The 19,488-nt window shown below is 38.6% G+C and overlaps 1 protein-coding gene across 5 annotated transcripts; it reads left to right on the top strand.

Annotated features, from left to right (window-relative positions):
- Window positions 1–289: 289 nt before the first annotated feature.
- On the top strand, window positions 290–16,346 carry LOC122079499 (COBW domain-containing protein 1). 5 transcript variants are annotated; one of them, XM_042646025.1, is made up of 10 exons: window positions 290–586; window positions 814–1,031; window positions 9,801–9,915; window positions 10,783–10,872; window positions 11,088–11,273; window positions 11,366–11,485; window positions 13,352–13,462; window positions 15,593–15,674; window positions 15,784–15,870; window positions 16,032–16,346. In XM_042646025.1, exons 1-9 carry the CDS (start codon window positions 422–424, stop codon window positions 15,834–15,836), a joined length of 1,140 nt encoding a protein of 379 aa, XP_042501959.1. In that variant the 5' UTR covers window positions 290–421; the 3' UTR covers window positions 15,837–15,870; window positions 16,032–16,346. The 5 variants fall into 5 exon arrangements, with proteins under 5 accessions (XP_042501959.1, XP_042501960.1, XP_042501958.1 ...); XM_042646026.1 differs by having other exon boundaries at window positions 16,023–16,346; XM_042646024.1 differs by having other exon boundaries at window positions 15,952–16,346.
- The last annotated feature ends 3,142 nt before the right edge of the window (window positions 16,347–19,488 follow it).

Below are 19,488 nucleotides of genomic sequence, written 5' to 3'. Positions count from 1 at the left end.
AATTTTATTTATTTTTGGTAAAATAAAAAACGTTACCCAATCATGTGCATTTACGTCAAGCCATAGGGCAATGAAATGACTATCCTACCTCCATGTTGGATGCCATGAGGCGAGGTGGCATTCTCTCTCTTTCTCTCTCTCATAAACAATGTCTTTCTTTACACACACACACACACACAACACACAAAAAAAGTCTTTTACATCCAACGGCAATGAACAATCATATCCACGTGGCAGAAATCTAGCCAATTGGGTTGCTAGTCTTAGCAACAAGGCCGTGCTCAATCAGTTTTACCTCCAAGAAGGAAATTTCCCTCGCCGGCCGCTGCCGCTGAAATCATTTGAGGCCACCGTATCGGTTTCATCTTAGAAAATTAGGTCCATTGAAGTCTTTTGGTAGCTTTAATACTCTGGTTAGATCATGGAAGACGACGACGATGCTGCACCACTTGCAGTTCAGATTGACGGAATCAACGAAGCGAATTCATTGGAATCATCTGAAACCTCCGAGAATCGAAGAATAAACACTGAAGGTTCGGTCGGTGTCACCATTATTACCGGTTATCTTGGATCTGGAAAATCAACTGTAAGTCATCTCCTGATTGGCCTCATTAAATTCAAGATCTCCCACTCGATTTTTCTGTAATTCATGTTTACTTGCTGCAACTTCAAATGAGAAAATGGCGGAGCTCGAATGTTCACATTTTCTTCCTGATATTTACTTGCATTGTTTATCGTATTCGAGTTCGTTAATTAATCTGTTTATCATGTCGAGGGATGAATCAACTAACTGTTGGATTGTTGAAATGTCAGCTTGTTAATTTCATATTGAATGCTCAACATGGTAAGAAGATTGCTGTAATCTTGAATGAGTTTGGTGAGGAGATTGGAGTCGAGCGGGCAATGATAAATGACGGTGAAGGTGGTGCCCTCGTCGAGGAATGGGTGGAGCTAGCAAATGGTTGCATTTGTTGTACCGTTAAGCATAGTTTGGTTCAAGCGTTAGAACAACTCGTGCAAAGGAAGGATAGGTAATCTTATTTAATCTGTTAAATGGTCCGGGTTTTATGCTAAGTATCTTAATTTGATCAATTACATAACCACAGCAGAAACTCACTGAGCCATACAGGAATTGCTTGGAAAGTGATCAAGTGGTTGGTTACCATTGCACATTGGCGAAATGTCAATTAGAAAGTCGAGATACATCCAATATCTGTTCTTCATCACTTCATAGCTTGCATGACCAACTACAATGGTTCAACCTGTTAGATGTACACTTGCGTTGTCCTATCTGACCTTTCCTATGATTCTCAAATAAACCATAGTGTTAATTTTCTTCTCTTGTGGTCCTACACTCGTACCAAAATTTATTTGAAGTAACGCTCCTAGAATGTGCGTACACACAGTTGTTTTTGAGTTTGTCATCTTACCAATGTTATCGTTAACAGCAGAAGCTATTGCCTACAATCCTTCAATAGGAGTTTGTTGCATTCTATGGATTACAAATGAGATTCTGATTCAGTCCTTGGAGTAGAATCATAATCCTCAATAGCCAAAATCTCAGGGAGCTGAGAACATAACCAAAATTGAGCAATTCTAATAACTCTAAACAGGGATTCTGAATCAGATCAACTTCTAGTATGTGTTGGAATGTATGTAATAGGGGTACTTTAGGAACTGTGTTTATGTTAAGTTGTCCTAATTTGTATTTTCTTTTATTTCTCTTTCACCTCCCTAGGGAGGAATATGTAATCCCTAAAGTATTAGTAGAAACTAATATATGTGAGGTGAGTAAAAGAACTCACACATGATTCTGCCCTCATCTTTCTCTTTCTCCTCTCATCGTCTCTCCTCTTCTCTTCCTCTCTTCTCTCTTCTCTCTTTCTCCTACTCAACTTCCAACTTGGTATTAGAGCTGCTATAAGGAGTTTGAGAGTCGACTAAGGCTTCTTCCTCTCATTCTTTGAGTCTCTTTTGGACCCCTTTGTTTTGTAGGGTTCCAGTAGAGACTATACTATGTAAAGAAATTCAACAAGGTGGCCTAATGGAGCTTTAGAAGCATCTTGAAGACTCTTGGAGGGGGATTGAAGCATTGCAAAGCATTATTGGAGCCCAAACCAAGCTTTCTTGGCCTGTACACCATTACCGCCAGGTCCAACTTCAAGTTTCTCTCTCTCTCTCTCTCTCTCTTTCCTCAAGCAAGTGTTGGGGATGGGGCTAGGCCTGTAAGTGTCGCCCAAGGCCCCTTGTTTGGCCATCCTAAGTTTTGGTTTGAGATTTGTGGTGTTGATGGAACACACCTCAAATCTTTACTTGCTGCTAGGTGTCGACAGCAACCTTTTTTCTGCATATATGGCCTGAAATGACTAGTATTGTGCTCTTGGGTTGTTTTTGATGCATGTATCCTATCTTATGATGCATATGTGTGGGATTGGAATGAAGTTCTACAGTTTAATAGTGGATTTGATTGGTTTTATCCCAAGTTTTATATGTTTTTAGCTTGCTGGAATTTTTTTTTTTCTGGTTTTGAGAAGACAATATTAGGGTATTGTGTTGCCCCTTGCTTTTGATCTCCAACTTTGATTGTTTAGGAGTATCCACTCATCATGTCTGATCTCATTGAACCTTTGGAAGCTACATCGGGTAAGCCGAGTAGTAGCACTCCCATCCAGATTGTCTTTGACAACCCCAACACTCAGATTTCCCTTGTCAAGTTAGATAGCACCAACTATTTGGATTGGTCACACTCTGTGAAGCTATCCTTGAGGAGTCGAGGGAAACTTGGATATATTAATGGGGCTATTAAGGTTCCTGTTGTCTCTAACCTAGAATATCATAAGTGAGAAACTACAAATTCCACTGTTATGAATTGGCTCATCTTTTCCATGAAACCTGAGATTAGTAGAAGATTTATTCGGAAGAAAACAGCCAAGGATATCTGGGATAGTGTCTCTAAGACCTATGACAGGGTGGGTGACTCTGTTAATGTCTACCAACTCCTCCAACAGGCTCTCTTTATGAAGCAAGGAAACATGACTATCTTTGAATATTACAATACTGTTGTAGGACTCTGGGAGGAGTATGATCATTATCGGGACCTTCAGTTGTCTAATCCCGAAGATGAAGCCAAGGTCTACAAATCCCTTGGAAAGGAGCGAGTTTTGATCTTACTAGGGGGTTGAACTTGGTTATGAGCAAATCTGGATACAGATTTTAGGACGGTCACTCCTTCCATCCCTTGATGAGGTGTGTAGCTACTTATTGAGTGAGGAGACCAAAGAGGTGCTATGGAGTCTGCTCCTCCACTTGAACGATCTGCTATTTCTTCCACCACTCACAGAGAATGGCATAGAGGCGGCCAAGGCCAATGATCTTCCCGTGGGGATGACAGGGATTGACCCTGACAGTGTGATCATTGTGGAAAACCTGGGCACACTCGTGATCAAGGATTATCCTCGAGGAGCCTCACAGGCAGATACCAGTTCCTTCTCTAGGGATGATATTGTAGTGCTCCGCCAGTTCTTGTCTCAGCTTGATAGCCCATCTACCTCACCGGATGTCTCAGCTTCCGCTATGCATGTCACCTCATCTGCACCTTCAACAGCTCAACTTCCAACTATATGATCAGATTCAAATTTGGGTCAAAGGAAGGGACCAATGTGTCTAATACTCCTTTAAGAAACCACAAGGATTCAAGGGCTAGATATAGAGTTATGAATGAAATTTAGTTGCAGCGGTAGAACATAAATAGAAGAATCATAGGGTTGGGAGAACTGCAAAAAACTGAAGTCAGTTTACTCATTTTTTTTCCCTTATGATTAGCAACCAAACACTTTGAGAATACACCAAAACGACAACAAACTACCCACACAACTTAAGAACACGAAGTGGATAAATTCAAGAAAAAAATTTGCAGAATAAAGGAATAAGTAAGAAAGAGATAAGTGGGATATGGCTAAGGATTTTCACCATGATGTAGGTTAGCATCTCACTAACCAAAACAAGGCATCTCACCGAGCAACCCAGCATCTCGCTGGTCTCGATTGCATCTCACATCTATTGGCGTATAACCAGAAATTTCATTCAACTTTAAATTGTTCAAAACGCTTAAAGGAAATCCTTTTATAGAGTGGCTGGGAGGGTTCTAGACTCTCATTGGGACTTTTTCCTAAACTCTTTGACCATTTAATGAACTGAACATTTTCGAAGACTTAACAACCATCAATGAGCTGGCTTACTGATTGAAATGATATCTTCTAACTTTAGATAATAGTTGTAACCAGCTAGATAATGCTTTTCAAATTCTGCACACAGGCATTAACTGCTTTTTGACCCTTCTTTGACTAACACTTGGACTGGATTAATTAGGGCTGGTTTTGGGTGAACCAGAAAACACCAAACCTGGTTGGTCTAGAATGAACCAACTAAGCCTGGTTCAGTTGAACCAGAACATGTTCATTCAAGGAATTGCGGGCTAAGGTTGAGGCCTGGTTCTTTCCTTCTTGTCATGATAATGCTTGGAGTAGAACTTATATACATCAACTCTGAACTTATATACATCAACTCTCCCAAGCTTGAAAGAATCAACTCCGACAAATGTAAATGACATATAATGCTCATAAAGGTCCATGTTTATGCGCTTGAAATCATCTTTATGCATCCACATGCAATCATGTTATGGACGACCTTTCCATTTGACTAGGAAAGAGTGGTAACTGCCTCCTTGTTGTGTCATAGTAAACATGTTATCAACGACATCCTCAATCTTGTTCTTGTTTGGTGAAGCAAACCGTGGCATTTGATACACGGTGCTCGGTATCACCCTCATTGGAATGCTGACCCATATACATAGTTGATGGAGGGCCGACAGGGGAAGGGAAGAAAACCCTGAGATGCTCAAAGTTACTAGGAGAGGGAGGAATCAAACAAAGAAAGGGGGGAAGGAGATTCGGCACACACTCCCGTAGGCTTCATAAAACTCAATTCATCTTTTCATCCTCTAATTTGTCTATTGGTTACAACCATTATATAGGGAAAATAAAGGCATAAAATAGAAACTTAACTGAAATACAAACTAGCCTAAACCAGGAAACAATTCATAAAAAAGAAGAAACAAGCTCTAAACTGACTCTAATTCCTACGTACTCAACTTCCTAAAATAAGCAGAATAAAATAAAGTAAATATACTATCCTCCCAAATAAATTAGACTTTTAAAATCTTACTAGATCCAAGACTCAAATATGGATCCAGTTCATTTGGATACCTAAATGGTCCACGGGTGTGCATCTGCATCAACTCCCCCGGTGTTGAGAAAAACTCGTCCACGAATTTTTTAGAAGGGTAACAATAACTACTTTGGAGCATGGGTGAAATGCTTTTTGTCCATGACACAGACAAAATCCAAGATATGAAGTTTTGGAGGAGCATTCAGGTCTGGAAAATCATGGGGGAGAACAAACTTATAATGGGGAGGCATTGTGATGAAGTCCATCATTACATGAGCTATGAGCTTCTCATTTTCCGGTGCAATTACTGGTTCCATAACTGCACAGTTTTCCTCTTGTGTTGATTCAGTTGATTGTCCTGTGGTTGCAATGGTGGTACCACCTTCTTTGAGTTAGCTAATCCATGAAAAACAAATCTCTGACGCATGTGGAAAGAGGCTGGATGGTGCACGAATTTTTATCAAGATCAAGGGTGCCATGTCGTTCTTCTAACCACTCTCGACCCAATTTAATAATGTGCTGAGGGGAATCAAACACTTCACAAAAAGCACTGTCAAAATATTGAGAGACAGAGAACTCAACGAATACATCATCTTCTGACTCAATGATGATCTGATTGGCCTTTGACAACATATCCACCGCAGATCTTGAGACAAAATTGTCATTTAATCGCTCATCAATAAAAAAATTAGCAAGCTTTCCATTGGGTAGTTATACACTGAATTGAACACAAAAGATTCCGTGACCAGATTTGTAATTGGAAGCACTTTAGGCCCCATTATGGAAGAGAACACTTAAGGTAAGGGTGAATATGGAAAAATAGTAAATATATGGAAATTTAAAGAGGAATGGCAGAATGGTAATTAAATGGAGATATTTAAGTGAGGGGCATAATGGTAATTAGAAGGAAATCAATTAGAGACACAAAGCAAACATTGCGTATGTGGGAAGGGTAGAATTGGAAGCAAGTGTAAAATAGGATAAAGGAAATTAAAGATAAAGAGAGGGAAAAGTGGGAAAATCAGAAAAATTAAAGAAAGTAAAAGAGAAAAAAGAGTCTCGTGGGTGGGGTTTACAATACCGACAAAAAGGGGAAGTATCTCTCCTTGCAGATGGAAACCAGAAGTGGGAGTTCTCTCCTAAGCGAACCAAGGAAGTTGGCATGGGCTGCGGTGCAACAAAGGAGGGGCCAACGAGAGGGAGAAGGAAGTCCAAGGGGCTGATGTAGATGCACACCCGTGGACTAATCCAAACCCATTTGGGTCTCCAGATAGAGATGAATCGGAACCATATTTGGCTCTGATGGAGTGGGAAAGGATAAGATCCTTCAGCTCTAATACCAAGTTGATGGAGGGCCGGTAGGGGAAGGGAAGAAATCCTTGAGATGCTCAGAGTTGCAGGGGTGAGGGAGGAATCTCAAAAAGAAGGGGGGGGGGAAGGAGAATCACCAACATGCCCGCAGGCTTCACAAACAGTAAACTCAATTCATTCTTTGATTTCTCCATTGGTTACAACCATTATATAGGGAAAATAAAGATGTAAAATAGAAAATTAACTGAAATAGAAGCTAGCCTAAACTAGGAAGCAATTCATAAGAAGGAAACAAGCTCAAAATCGACTCTAACTCCTTGTACTCAACTTCTTAAAATAAGTAGAATAAAATAAAGTAAATATGCTATTCTCCTAAATTAATTAGACTTATAAAATCCTACTAGATCCAAGACTCAAATATGGATCCAGTTCATCTCTATTTGGATACCCAAATAGGTTTGGATCGGTCCACGGGTGTGCATCGCATCAATAATATGTCAACAACCTTAAAAATATTGTTAATGGACATGTAAGGTATCAACTCAAGCATGTAGGCATTGGGTCAAATCCTCTTCAGCACCTTGAATGGACCCATCTTCTTAGGGTGCAAATTTGTATTGGTACTGGGTGTAAACCTCTTCCGCGCAATTTGTACCATCATTGTGTGCCTGGTTCAGAGTCAATGACTCAGTGGTGACAATCAGGTGCAGCCTTGTTTGTGTCATTACTAGTTGCAATGCATTGACATACGTCAATGTGTACTTCAATGATGTGCCGTATGAACTTGTTACTCGTTAGCCTCAATGCTAACTCAAACATGAGAAGGGAGAGGAACCAAATCTATTAGCCTCTTGGGCTTGATACTTAGCACTATCACGAAAACTGAGCCTTGACGTAGAGTGTTGAGCTTGTCATGTGAACACCTTTGGAAGGTCTAAGGAAGATATTTTTCTCCTTTGGCTCTTCATGCATCTCCTCTCACATAGTGAGTTCTCTTCTTCATCGTTCCAGCATTGTCTCATAGTTGCGCCACCACTCTTGTGTTGATCCCAGAGCTTGGAGCTGGTCAACTTCAACTTCCTAGCTTCAGAAAGCTCAAGACAATCAAAGTAATGATCCAAACAGCACATTTAGTCATAGAATACTTGGGGGTCAAGTTTTTGTTGTACTCCAACTCCACCTTCACTTTGCGAGGGTCATCTTGGTGTCGCTGTAGTGTGCCTTGATCAAAGTATGATCTCGCATGCTTCTCTAAAGTGGGCTGCTGGTGCCGGTCAGTTCATGATCTGATGGGTGTTATTGGTTGTCAATTGGATTGGTTGTCCATTACTCCGTAGAGGTATGGAATCAAAGCCTGCTCCATCATGGTCATATTATCAGTCAATTGCTTCAACATGTTAATTACTTGTGCCATGGGGTCTAGGGTCTAGTTCGAAGTATTAAAGCTACCTTGGGCCAAGGCTTTGATACCAAATTTATGGGATCTTGGTTCGGTTCTTGCAATAGAATAGAATCATCAATAGATAGGATTGTTATGAGTTGAGAACACAACCATAATTGATACCTTGGGTCAAGGCTTTGATACCAAATTAATGGGATCTTGGTTCGGTTCTTGCAATAGAATAGAATCATCAATAGATAGGATTGTTATGAGTTGAGAACACAACCATAATTGAGCAATTCTAATAACCATAGTTGTCATTGAGAGTTTGAGACTAAGAGACCAAAGGCATTGCCTAGGTGCCCTCGGTGTGGTATATGACTATAATATAACAATGATAATTTTATATTATTATGCTTATATTAACTTAGAAGCCTTATCAATGAAATATGATTTAATTATACTAGTAATGACCTAATATGAGAAAACCGATATATAATAAACAAAGCATAGGATTTAATATAAGCATATTAATTAAAAAAAAAAAATCAACATAAACTCGTGAAGTGTTAACGAGATGTGATGTCGCCTTGGGCCAAGAAGAGCCTGGATACCGAGGCAACTCCTTGAAAACTGTGCTAATAAATCTAAATAGCATAGATGTCATGGTGCCTAGGCGAACCAAGGTGGTCTAGGGGGGGAAGTCTTAAGGTGACACCAGCAAGGCGCCAATCTAGGCAAAGCCGCCTGGTTTCTAGGCGACGCCTTGACAACTATGTGAAACAGGGATTCTGGAAACGGGATCTAAGGGCTAGATATAGAGTTATGAATGAAATTCAGTTTCAGTAGTAGAACATAAAATAGAAGAACCACAGGGTTGGGAGAACTGCGAAACTGAAGTTAGTTTAAATGTTGTTTGCCCCTTATGATCAGCAACCAAACATCTTCAAGAATCCACCGAAACAACAGCTTACTACCACAGCACAACTTACGAACAAATCAGTGGATAAATTAAAAAAAAAAAAAAAAAAAAAAATTAATGCAGGAACAAAGGAAGAAGTAAGAAAGAGATAGGAGGGTTATGGCCAAAGATTTCACCAAGGTCTAGGTCAGTATCTTGCCAACCAAAACAAACATAGTGACTCCACTGCATCTCACAGCTATTGGCATAAAGCCAGAAGTTTTATTCTACTTTTAATTTGTTCAAAATGTTTATAAAATGCCTTTTTATGGAATGGCTGGGAAGGTTATAACTCTCATTGGGACTTTCTCCTGTAATGAACTGCACATTTTCAAGGGTTCACATAATTTTCAAGTACTTACACAACCATCAATGAACTATTTGACATTTTCAAGGACTTACAAAATCATCTATGAACTGACTTATTGATTGAAATAATTTCTTCTAAGACTAAAGATAATAGTTGTAATTAACTAAATAATGCTTATCAAATTTTGCATGCATGCATAATTACTTTTGACCCTTTGACTAAGACTTGGACTGGATTAATTAGGACTGGTTTTGGGTGAAGCAAAAAATACCCAGACTTGGTTGGTCTGGCCTGAACCTGGTTCGATTGAACCAGAACATGTTCATTCAAGGAACCTACTAGAGGCCTGGTTCCTCCCTTCTTGCGATGGTAATGCTTGTAGTAGAACTTATCTACATCAATTACTATGGATAAAGACTGCCAGTCACATATATGCAATGCCCTTTTTATTTGCTTACAAGTTACATAGCAACATATTGACAGCTAGCTTAACGACTGATAAGGGGTTTTTCTGGTACTCTCATATAGTTAGTATGTCATCTCTTGTTGGCTATTGCTAGGTTATCCAATATAGCTAATGCTTTTTATGTTAATTGTTTTGGTGTAAACAGACTTGATCACATCTTACTAGAGACCACAGGATTGGCAAACCCTGCCCCTCTTGCATCCATTCTTTGGTTGGATGATCAACTAGAATCAGCTGTCAAACTGGACTCTATTATTACTGTGCGTTTCCTTTTACCATGGTTGATTAATTTCTGTCGCCATTTTGGATGCTTCCTCTGCTGGATGTCATATATTTTATTAATTTTCAGCAACAGTATTCTTTGTTAAGAATACAAATTATATGTAAAAAAATTCCAGTGTTTTCTTTTTCATAGCCAAAAAAAAAAAAAAAAAAAAACCCAAAGCATGGAATTCATAAGATCTCTTGTTCATGTCAATATGTGGCGTTCATGCAAAGGAGTGAAGGGGGAATATTGGAGTCAATAGGAGAAATCTCACTTCAAACAGAGTTGTCACAGTGTCTAGGTGACTCAATGCATTGGAAGAGGGGGGAAAAACAAGGGAACACCAACAAGGCGCCTAAGCGCTCTTCCAGCAAAGGTTGCCTGGACGCCTAGGCATAAGCGACTCCTGGACAACTTAACCAACCCGACCCTTCAATTCTAGCATAAAATGTGTTCTCTTTCGTTTTCTTATGCAACACGGTTAAAGATTTTGAGAGATTTTGTGATGGAAAATGCTCTGGAGTTGTTTCAGAGCTCAACATGAAGGTGGAGAGGAAAGCAGTGGCTAGAAAAGGGTTTGATTACTGCACTAATAATGAGGATTATCTGTTCTCACTATACCAATCCTGGTTGATCCACATGCTAAACTCAGTTCCGTGGCCACTGATCCTGATTTAGATTAGGTGGCCATCTGAATAAGAATCAGCCAAAATTTAAATCCTTAATAAGTAACTTTTTATGATTAGATAGTGTGGCTCAAATGGATGCAAATTTCATGATTTTTTTATCATTTTTTTCCTTGCATGTTTTTACTAACTTTGCTATACTATCATATTATTTAAAAAATCTCCTATCCAAATAGGTTGTGGATGCAAAAAACCTTCGACTGCAGCTCAGTAAGCATAGTGGTTCATCTTCATTTCCTGAAGCATTTCTTCAAATAGCATTTGCGGTAATTATTTTGTGCTTTATTATTCCCGGATGTAGGTGATCTGGATGTATGCCATGAATTTCTTCTACTGAAGTACTGATCTTCTGAATCCTCTGTATCTTTAGTCTATTCTTGTCTTCAGTCTAGCTGTTGGCTTGTATATTTCTACGAGTTGTTTTTGTTGACATGATGGATGTGGGTAATGGAGATGTTATAAGTTTTGTTATTCTGTGTAGGATGTGGTAATTCTTAATAAGGTTGATTTGGTCTCTCCTGAGGATTCCAAATTGACAAGTGCAGATGTTCTAGAAGAACTCGAAAAGGAGATCCATGAAATTAATTCTCTTGCAAATATCATCCGTTCTGTCCGGTGCCAGGTTGACTTGTCCAAGATATTGGACTGCGGGGCCTATGATGCCATGGTTAGTTGAAAATATTTGTCAGTCATGTACCCACCTTTTCTACTTCGATTGGAATTTCATTTTCTAAATTGGATACATTTTTGCCTTAATAGCATGTTACTCACTTGGAAGCTCTGTTGAAAGAGAGCCAGTCTATGTCTACCGTGAATGTTCATAACAGTGGGGTGCGAACCTTGTGCATTTCTGATCAGCATAAGGTTAATCTTGATAAGGTATGTGCACTTTTGCCTAGAAAACTATTGGATCATGGTGCACCATTTATTTAGGTTATTTTTATTTCATTCAGGTGGACTTACTAGCTTAAATTCAGAAATTACTCATTCTGTTAGTTTTGTTCTATTCTTAAGATTGCTAATTTGAGGCCAAGCTAGACTTCTTAGTTCTTCTTGGGAATCTCTGCTTGATATTGGTTAATTGGTCCTACTCCTACCTTGGTATATGCCTTCGTTCTTACTTCTTTTACTTGTTAGGACCAATTTTTTTTCCCCTTAATATTGCCAACCCAGTGGTGTAATACACCTAACATGATCAAATAGATGAACTCTCTCTCTGTCTCTCATTAGTCATCATATGAGTTCATTGATGAGGTTTTCCCAAATGCAATTTGATTTGAGAGTCAGCTTAAAATCTCCAAGGGGCTTGCAACGCTCTTGGTCCAATGGTAAGGTACAAATGTTGCGACATGGTGGTCAAGCGGTCAAAGCAGCCTCTCGACATTCTCGGGGTAAGGCTGCGTAGTTCTCGCCCCCCGGAACTCGTACATGCGGGAGCCTCGTGCACCGGGTACGCCTTTTTATTTTTAGTGGGCATAAAATCTCCAAAGTTGGTGTTATCTCCATTGCAAATTTAAGTTCCTGTAACTTAAGATACTCATTTTTTTTAGATGAATAAATAATTCATTATCAGGAAGAAGAATATAGAAAGGGAGAGGGGGGTGAAGGAGCCACATGGAGCACAATGCCCAAGAGGAGCTCAAAGGCTAGAAGGCCAAACTAAAGAGGGGGGGGGGGTGGGGGGAGAAGATGGAGGGGGGAGGCTCCAGGATACAACAATGTGCCAGTTCCTTGGGTATTTCGAACTGAACTATGACGGGTGAAGCCAATCTTAGAGCTGACATCGAAGAAGATGGGTTTCCAAATCTTGTCGAAAGAGCAGGAGTTGGATGTCTGTCTTCGAAGGTTTTTTGAATTATTAGGGGAGGAAGAGAGGTGCAGGTTTGCTTTTTGGGAATCAGAAAAAAAAAAGTTTGGGATAGGGGAGTTTGAATCTGTTTGATGGTCAGTGCCACCTCATGATGTCCTCGTTTGATTGCATGGGGAATAAAAGGGAAGAGAAGTGAAAATTTCTAGAAACTTTTGTAATCATTACCCCATGTGACTATATTACTGACTCCAAATCATTGCATATTTGGTTATTAAATTTCACTTTACTTCACACTAAATCCCTTTAGTTTAAAACGTAAATTAAGAATGACATGTAAAATGTATCATCACTAAATATGGTAAGAAATTTAAGCAGTTTATACAACCACATGGGGTAATGATTGCAAAAAGTTTCTTTCATAGGTTTGAAAATTTTCATCTCCTTTCCCTTTAATATCCCTTGCAACCAAACATAGCCAATGTTGTTACTGCAGAGATGGGAGGAGGAAAACATATCTGGTGCAATCATACTAGTCTGAAAGGGTCTACCTTCTGCGATATGCTGGTATATCCGGTGTGTTAAAAATTGGGCAATCTGTGAAGTGTGAAGTATAGCATCAAGTCTATGGACCTGTTATCAGGGTGGATTCTGCTGGAGTTTGGTGGCACTGACTGTTACCAGATACGGTTTGAATGAGAAGAACTGAACAGGGTAGTTACAGATAGACCAACAACTTAGATTGATCTATGTTTCTTATTAACTTTTTTTTCTTTCATTTCCTTTTCATTTTTTTTTTCCTGAAAGGAAAGTTAAGATGGTTTTAGCACTGTAAAAAAAGGTATTTAACTTCTGATGACAATATTTCCTCTATAAATCAGTTTCTTTACCCTATGGTATGCAATATCCATTTATCTGATGTCAATTTCATTTTCTAGTTCCGTGTATGGCTTGAGGAGATTCTCTGGGAGAAGAGTTATAACATGGATGTCTATCGCTGTAAAGGGGTTTTAAGTGTCCAAAATTCAGATCAACTGCATATTTTACAGGTTAGATTTTCGCATAAGTACCATTTACTTGTTTTCTGTCATAAATATTTAACGATGGATGAATCATTTGAAAGATAATTGTCTTTTTATACTGTTTTCGTGGGCTTAGAATCTATTTGTTGTGCTTTTGGCATTCTACCTTCTAAGTCTCTTACCAATATTTCGTTTCCCTCTTCTGACTCACACCTCTATATTCTGTCTCCCTCTAGAATGTTGCATTTGTGGGTCTGATGATTAGAGTATGTTAAGGACTACAATATAAATTCAGTTTTACATGAGCCCTTCAAGAGAGAGCATGAGATGTAAAAGAAAAACCATAACTGCGCTTAGATCTAGGTCATGATAGACACATCTCTCATCTATATGAACCCATGATCTAATTAATTCGGCACAACATGAAACTCTGGCTTATATTTGTCTTGGCAGATCAGGCGTATGCAACCATTTGCTGGGCTGTGGAGGGAGGAAAAGATCATTGGGCACCCTTTACCAGTGTATCTATTCAAGTCCCGGTATTATGGTTTCAGGGTTTTAGGGAATAGGAAACTAGGTACTTCAATGTGTGGACAAAATATTGCTGCTACCTTCCTATCCAATCTGTGACGAGGATGTAAAAGTAGATCCTGTTTTGTGATCTGTATTAGCTGCTTGTGAAGATTCTCAGTGCGACCAGCCTCACATTCTGCTTCTTTTGGCTATTTTGCATCATAATAAAGTGAAAAAGCGGTTGCTCTTATTGATTCTTGAGTCAGCATGGTATCTGAAACTTAATTTGGTCACAATAAGAAGTTATTTACTCTCTAATATTCAATTCCGATCCAGTGAGTTACTTGAATTTACAGTACAACAACATGACAGGTTAGTTCATCTTGTGGAGATAATTGACTTCATCGTACTCTGTTTGAGTTCTCCGCTTTGCTTAAGGTCCCTTGAGGTCTAACTTGAATCTTAATGTGCCTGTGGAGTCCTTTAATCTACTTGACTTTCGAAATAGTTAGTCAATTTCCGAAATAGTTAGTTTGCTGCTTTTAATGAAATCTATGCTTTGGTAGATATAGTCTATACATATGTGCACCATAAAGCACTATTAGCCCAATTAAATGCATCTCTTTAAATCTCTCATACCATTGCTTTCTCACTGAAGAAACTAGGATTGGACAAAAGTTCTAGTTGAACTAAATCTTCATGCTTATCACTAGTGGCGAATCATCTAGAAGAAAGAATCAAACTTTTTTGCTAAAGGTCAGCAAATGATGTATCATAGAATATGGAAAAAGCATACAAGATTGACGTCTAGGCATACCCAGACGAAAAACCAAAAATTATGCAAAAAAGCCTTGAAGCTTCACCTACAGCATAGCCATCAGCAAAACTTAAGACCCAACAACTTTGCTCTAGGGACTTACCTTCGGCATGACCATCAGCAAAATACCTTGGGAAAAATGACAAACATGATAGAAAAATATACTGATGACTCAAGGATCAAAACGATAATGGGGTCTGTCATTACAGTCCCAAATAATGTCCTGTCATATAAAAGAAGTGTAATCAGTAAAAAGTTGGAAAGATCAAACAATAAACCATAGTTGAAAAGCTAAACCTGCCAGTATGAGAGTCCTGAGGAAAAAGCTCCTTGTAGTTACACTTGCATTAACTGTAATAATGGACTTTAAACAGATGCTGAAGTACCTAAATCCCACTTTTTTTTTTTTGTCATCAAAGAATCCATAGACTTGAGTTGACCACCTAACATACCCTGAAACTTGATGAAACCTTGTAAAATTTTGGGACTCATCCTATGCCAAAATGATAGTCAAAATTAATTCGTCTCAACTATTAACTCAAACTATGGAGACCCTGAACAGGAAACCATCTTGTAACACTAGCAAAAAGGCAGACCTTTTCTGACTCAAAATTTAACTTCTGAACCAGGCAAGGAAACCTTTTTTGTTCCCAAAAGTAAAACCCAGTCCTATCTCAATTCAGAGTTCAAATCAAATGTAACTCTGTTGGCCTTGAAAAGTAAATATAATTTGAATAGGTAGTAAATTTTCTTTCTCGGAAATGGCTGGATTTCTTTTTGAAGAATCATGTGTGAGGGAAATTTTAATATATTGAATGTACTAGCAGGCTGTAAGGGAGATATATGAGATTGTTCCAGCTCGCAGATGGCAGGAGGGAGAGAGTCAGATGACCAAGATTGTGTTTATAGGAAAAGCTCTAAACCTGGATGGCATTTTTGTTTGTCTCTGTCCATATTAATCCTCCTAAAGTATACACTACTTTTTATGCTGATGTTCTTGATCTTTTGTGGGCTGCAGGTCAAAATCTAGATGAAGGTATTCTCAGGGACACCTTCAGAGCTAGCACTTGATCAACATGATAGTTTATTTCAACAACAACCAAATGTGAGTTGAGCTGTTTGTTGATCAAAATGTTGTATGGAATCTGAATTAAGTAATACTATGCTAATTCCAATTAAAAATCAGGTCTTCTGTAGCTCTTCAATTTCCTCTCGGGTGCTATGTTTCCTTAAAATTAGGGGTTCTTATTGGGTCAGGCTGTGCAGAACCAGATTCAATCCAACTGGAGCTTTAAATTGGAGCCAACAAATGTGTTCAAGTGGTTGCTAAAGTGAACAGGAGAAGATCCTTAGCCATATGAGCCCCCACACCATGCTCATCGTGTCATAAGAATAGTAGTTATCCATTGGTTTCAATATTAGTTATCTTTATTTCTACCAAAAAAAAAAAAAAATATTAGTTATCTTTCCATTATAATAATAAATAATGTATTCCTTACAAACTCAATTTATCTAATGATTTGAATATTAGTTATCTTTCCCTTACAATTTATAACATGAACACATCAAATCAATTTCTTATTCCTAGTTGTTTACTTGTTTGACTTGGGGGAGATGATTTAGAGTGTTTATACCGAATATGTCTTCACTACAGGCTATGGATATAAGGTTTCATTGTTGTTCAAGCCTGAAAAAAAAACCGATCCATTACTAACCCGATATTGAAAAATCGATATAAAATGAAATTCTATTGGATCAAAATGGAGGTTGATCAAAAACCAAAGTTCCTTAATGGTTTGGTTTGGTCTCCTTCATTTTTAGGCCGAAATCGGACCATTTGACACCCCTAGATGTGCTATTGAAACCATGCATCTACACTGATTAACAACTGAGACTGAAACAAACTGTTGATATCTGACAAAAAGTACAATGGTTCCCAAGGGCATTAGTCCTTTCCTTGCTGAAGAAGATCCACCAATCTTTCACAATCGGTCCAAATGGTAACGATGTTGAGCTTTAACTGCTTGGCTTTTTGCAGCCCCTCGAGCATTCCTCTTGTTTCTGACTCCTACACGCTCCTTGTATATAATTTTTATCCACAATAATCACAGATGCCCATCCAACTTCTGAAGTTGAGGAATAGCTCCCATCACAAACAATAATGCATGATGTAGTACTCCGATCCCTCCCCCTCTGATGCCCCTCAGCTCCTTATTGTCCACTCTCTAGCCCCACATGCCCCCCTTCATGTCTACCATTGGTGTAACATTGTTTCTCCTCACCCCAAGAAGCAGCTCTCCAACAAGAAAATTTTTCCCTTTTTAAGTACGGAAATTCGTATTCATACTCTTTGTCATGACTTGACGCTATTATTTGGTGGGACTTTTCGCTTTGAGGGCCTTCCCCTAGGTAGTACCACTTTTCCTTTGTATTTGCGTATGGTTTTTATTGTTTGTGTCCTATTGGGGGTTTCGCCCCTTCTTTTTGCTGGTCCTTGCCTCCTTGTAAAAGCAGGGCCTTTTGATTTGCTTCTTCCTCCCCCCGTTCTTTCCTTTTGGTAATGAATTTTCCTATTTAAAAAAAAAAGAAAAAAAAAGCATGATGAAGTAGGTGAAAGCCCTTAATATTCAGTCCAAGTCACCAAAGATTCATCATGTTACCAATGGGGTCATCTTGAGGTTTTAAACAAAACAGATTAAGATCCCTTATCTAGGTATTACCATTAGTAAGGATCACTGTTAACAAAAACGAGAACGGAAAAAAATAGAAACGGACGGTACGGGTTTTAAATAGTAAAATTTTTCGAATGATACGGTCAAATAAACAGTCAAAAAAATAGAGAACGGAAAAAAACGGAAAACGGACTGTACGGTTTTTAAACGTGTAGATTTTAAACAAATGTGACCAAAAAAAGGGTACTATACTCATATAAATTAAGGAATTATTACATGAATACTTGCATCTAATATTCAAAATAACTACAATATATATATATATATATATATATGTATGTATATTTATATATCATGTCTCATAATAAGTTTTATGACATATAATTGAATATCATCCACTACCAATTCTAAATTCATACACCACACATGTCTAAGTTTTATTGAGTAATGTGACTTGGCTATGATGTAGTTCATTGTTGTCAACATAGTCAACACACTCTTAGAGTAATGTATGTTCAGTTTGAGTTAGTAGTCATCACTTTAGAAACATTTTTCAGCAAACGCATTAGATTGTATATCAATTTCGGGGTCCATACATTGATATTGAGTTGAAAGTGATACATGAGAAATATAGGCCATTGAGTTAGCTTCAAGTCGGCGAAAGAATCAGGTGGATTAGAGTTTGGGAGAGAGAGATATGGTCAATTAAGTAGACATTATGTTCAACAAGTTAAGTCTTAAAAAACACCAAAAAACAGGAACGTGTTTAAATGCATTTTAAATGTGTTTAGAATGGAAATGCTTGCTGTTTGCTGTTTTTCTAAGTATATTTGAGAAGCATATGGGAAAACGTGTTTTAAATAGTAAAAAACGAAAACGTGTTTAAAACGGAATTTTAAACACGTTTTTGCTAACAATGGTAAGGATATGAAGTGTGTCTGGAGGTTTCTTGGAAATAATACACTGATTTTGAGCATTCCACACCAAATAACAAGTAGTTGAAAAGACTCAGAAATATTGGGTTGAGTGAAGATATTCAACAGGGAGTCCATGATATTAGCTCTAGAAAGGTGTTTAGTCCTTAAACCTAATCTAACTTCTGCAATCTCCATTTGGTGTAGTAATTGAATGTTTGTAAAATCCAACTTTGCAACTTTGATACTGAAAGCGAAGTACCCACAAAAGGAAGAGATGATGAAGCATATGAGTCAACCATGAGTGGAAAGGATGATGAGGTGACTCGAGGGTGTCGGAGAGGCTGGAGGTCGTGATGGGGCCTATGGTGGTGGCAGCAGTTCCAACTGGGGAGGAAGGGAACTATTCCTCCAAATAAGTCTTTTGCGAAGGCTGTTGGGGGTGGGTCTTGGTTGGAAATAGCCGCTGTTCTAGAGCCGATCCACGTAAGGAACATCACCAAGATTATCATTCCTCAACAAGACTATGAATCTGTACGTCAAAATTTCTGCTTCTCCCTAATTGGGCATGCGGATTTTAGAACTCCATCTTTGGATGCTCCCAGAAAGGAGGCCAAAGAGAGTTAGAAATTGAAATAAGGTTGGGTCATGCACCCCCTTTGGCTAAAGGTTATATCATCTTCGAATTTTCTAAGGAAGAGGATATGGCGAAGGTCTGGAGATATAGTAGGGTAAAGATTGGTGGTCAATTGATCCGCTTTCAGCATTGGCAACTAGATTTCAATGTGCACGTGAAGTGGCTTATAATGAAGTTGGTGTGGGTGAGATTTTTAGATCTTCCCCTAGAATAGTGGCATGAAAATGTGCTATTACCCATAGCTAAGGTGGTGGGAAGGCCGGTGGCTATAGATCATAGGACTCGACAAGGTCTGTTAGGCCATTTTGCTCGTGTCTTGATTTAGGTGGACGATTCAGAGTCTACAACCCGTATTGAGATGATTCAGGTGGAACCTAGGGAACATGGCTCAACGAAAGAATTCTGTTTCTCATAGAATATTGAGTATGAGGATGGTATGAACAGGTGTGGCTATTGCAATGGAAGCTAGCCAAAACGAGAAGGATAAGGCTGTAGAGGTT

This window comes from Macadamia integrifolia, chromosome 5, assembly GCF_013358625.1.
Source record: "Macadamia integrifolia cultivar HAES 741 chromosome 5, SCU_Mint_v3, whole genome shotgun sequence".
NCBI lineage: Eukaryota > Viridiplantae > Streptophyta > Magnoliopsida > Proteales > Proteaceae > Macadamia > Macadamia integrifolia.
This window is presented reverse-complemented; position numbering and strand designations above follow the sequence as displayed.

Excerpts from the sequence above, each read along its gene's own strand:
- LOC122079499 (XM_042646025.1), top strand. The coding sequence starts at position 422 with ATGGAAGACGACGACGATGCTGCACCACTTGCAGTTCAGATTGACGGA. Across the intron at positions 11,486-13,351 it reads ATAAGGTTAATCTTGATAAG|TTCCGTGTATGGCTTGAGGA; the intron begins GTATGTGCACTT and ends TTCATTTTCTAG. Across the intron at positions 13,463-15,592 it reads ATCAACTGCATATTTTACAG|GCTGTAAGGGAGATATATGA; the intron begins GTTAGATTTTCG and ends ATGTACTAGCAG.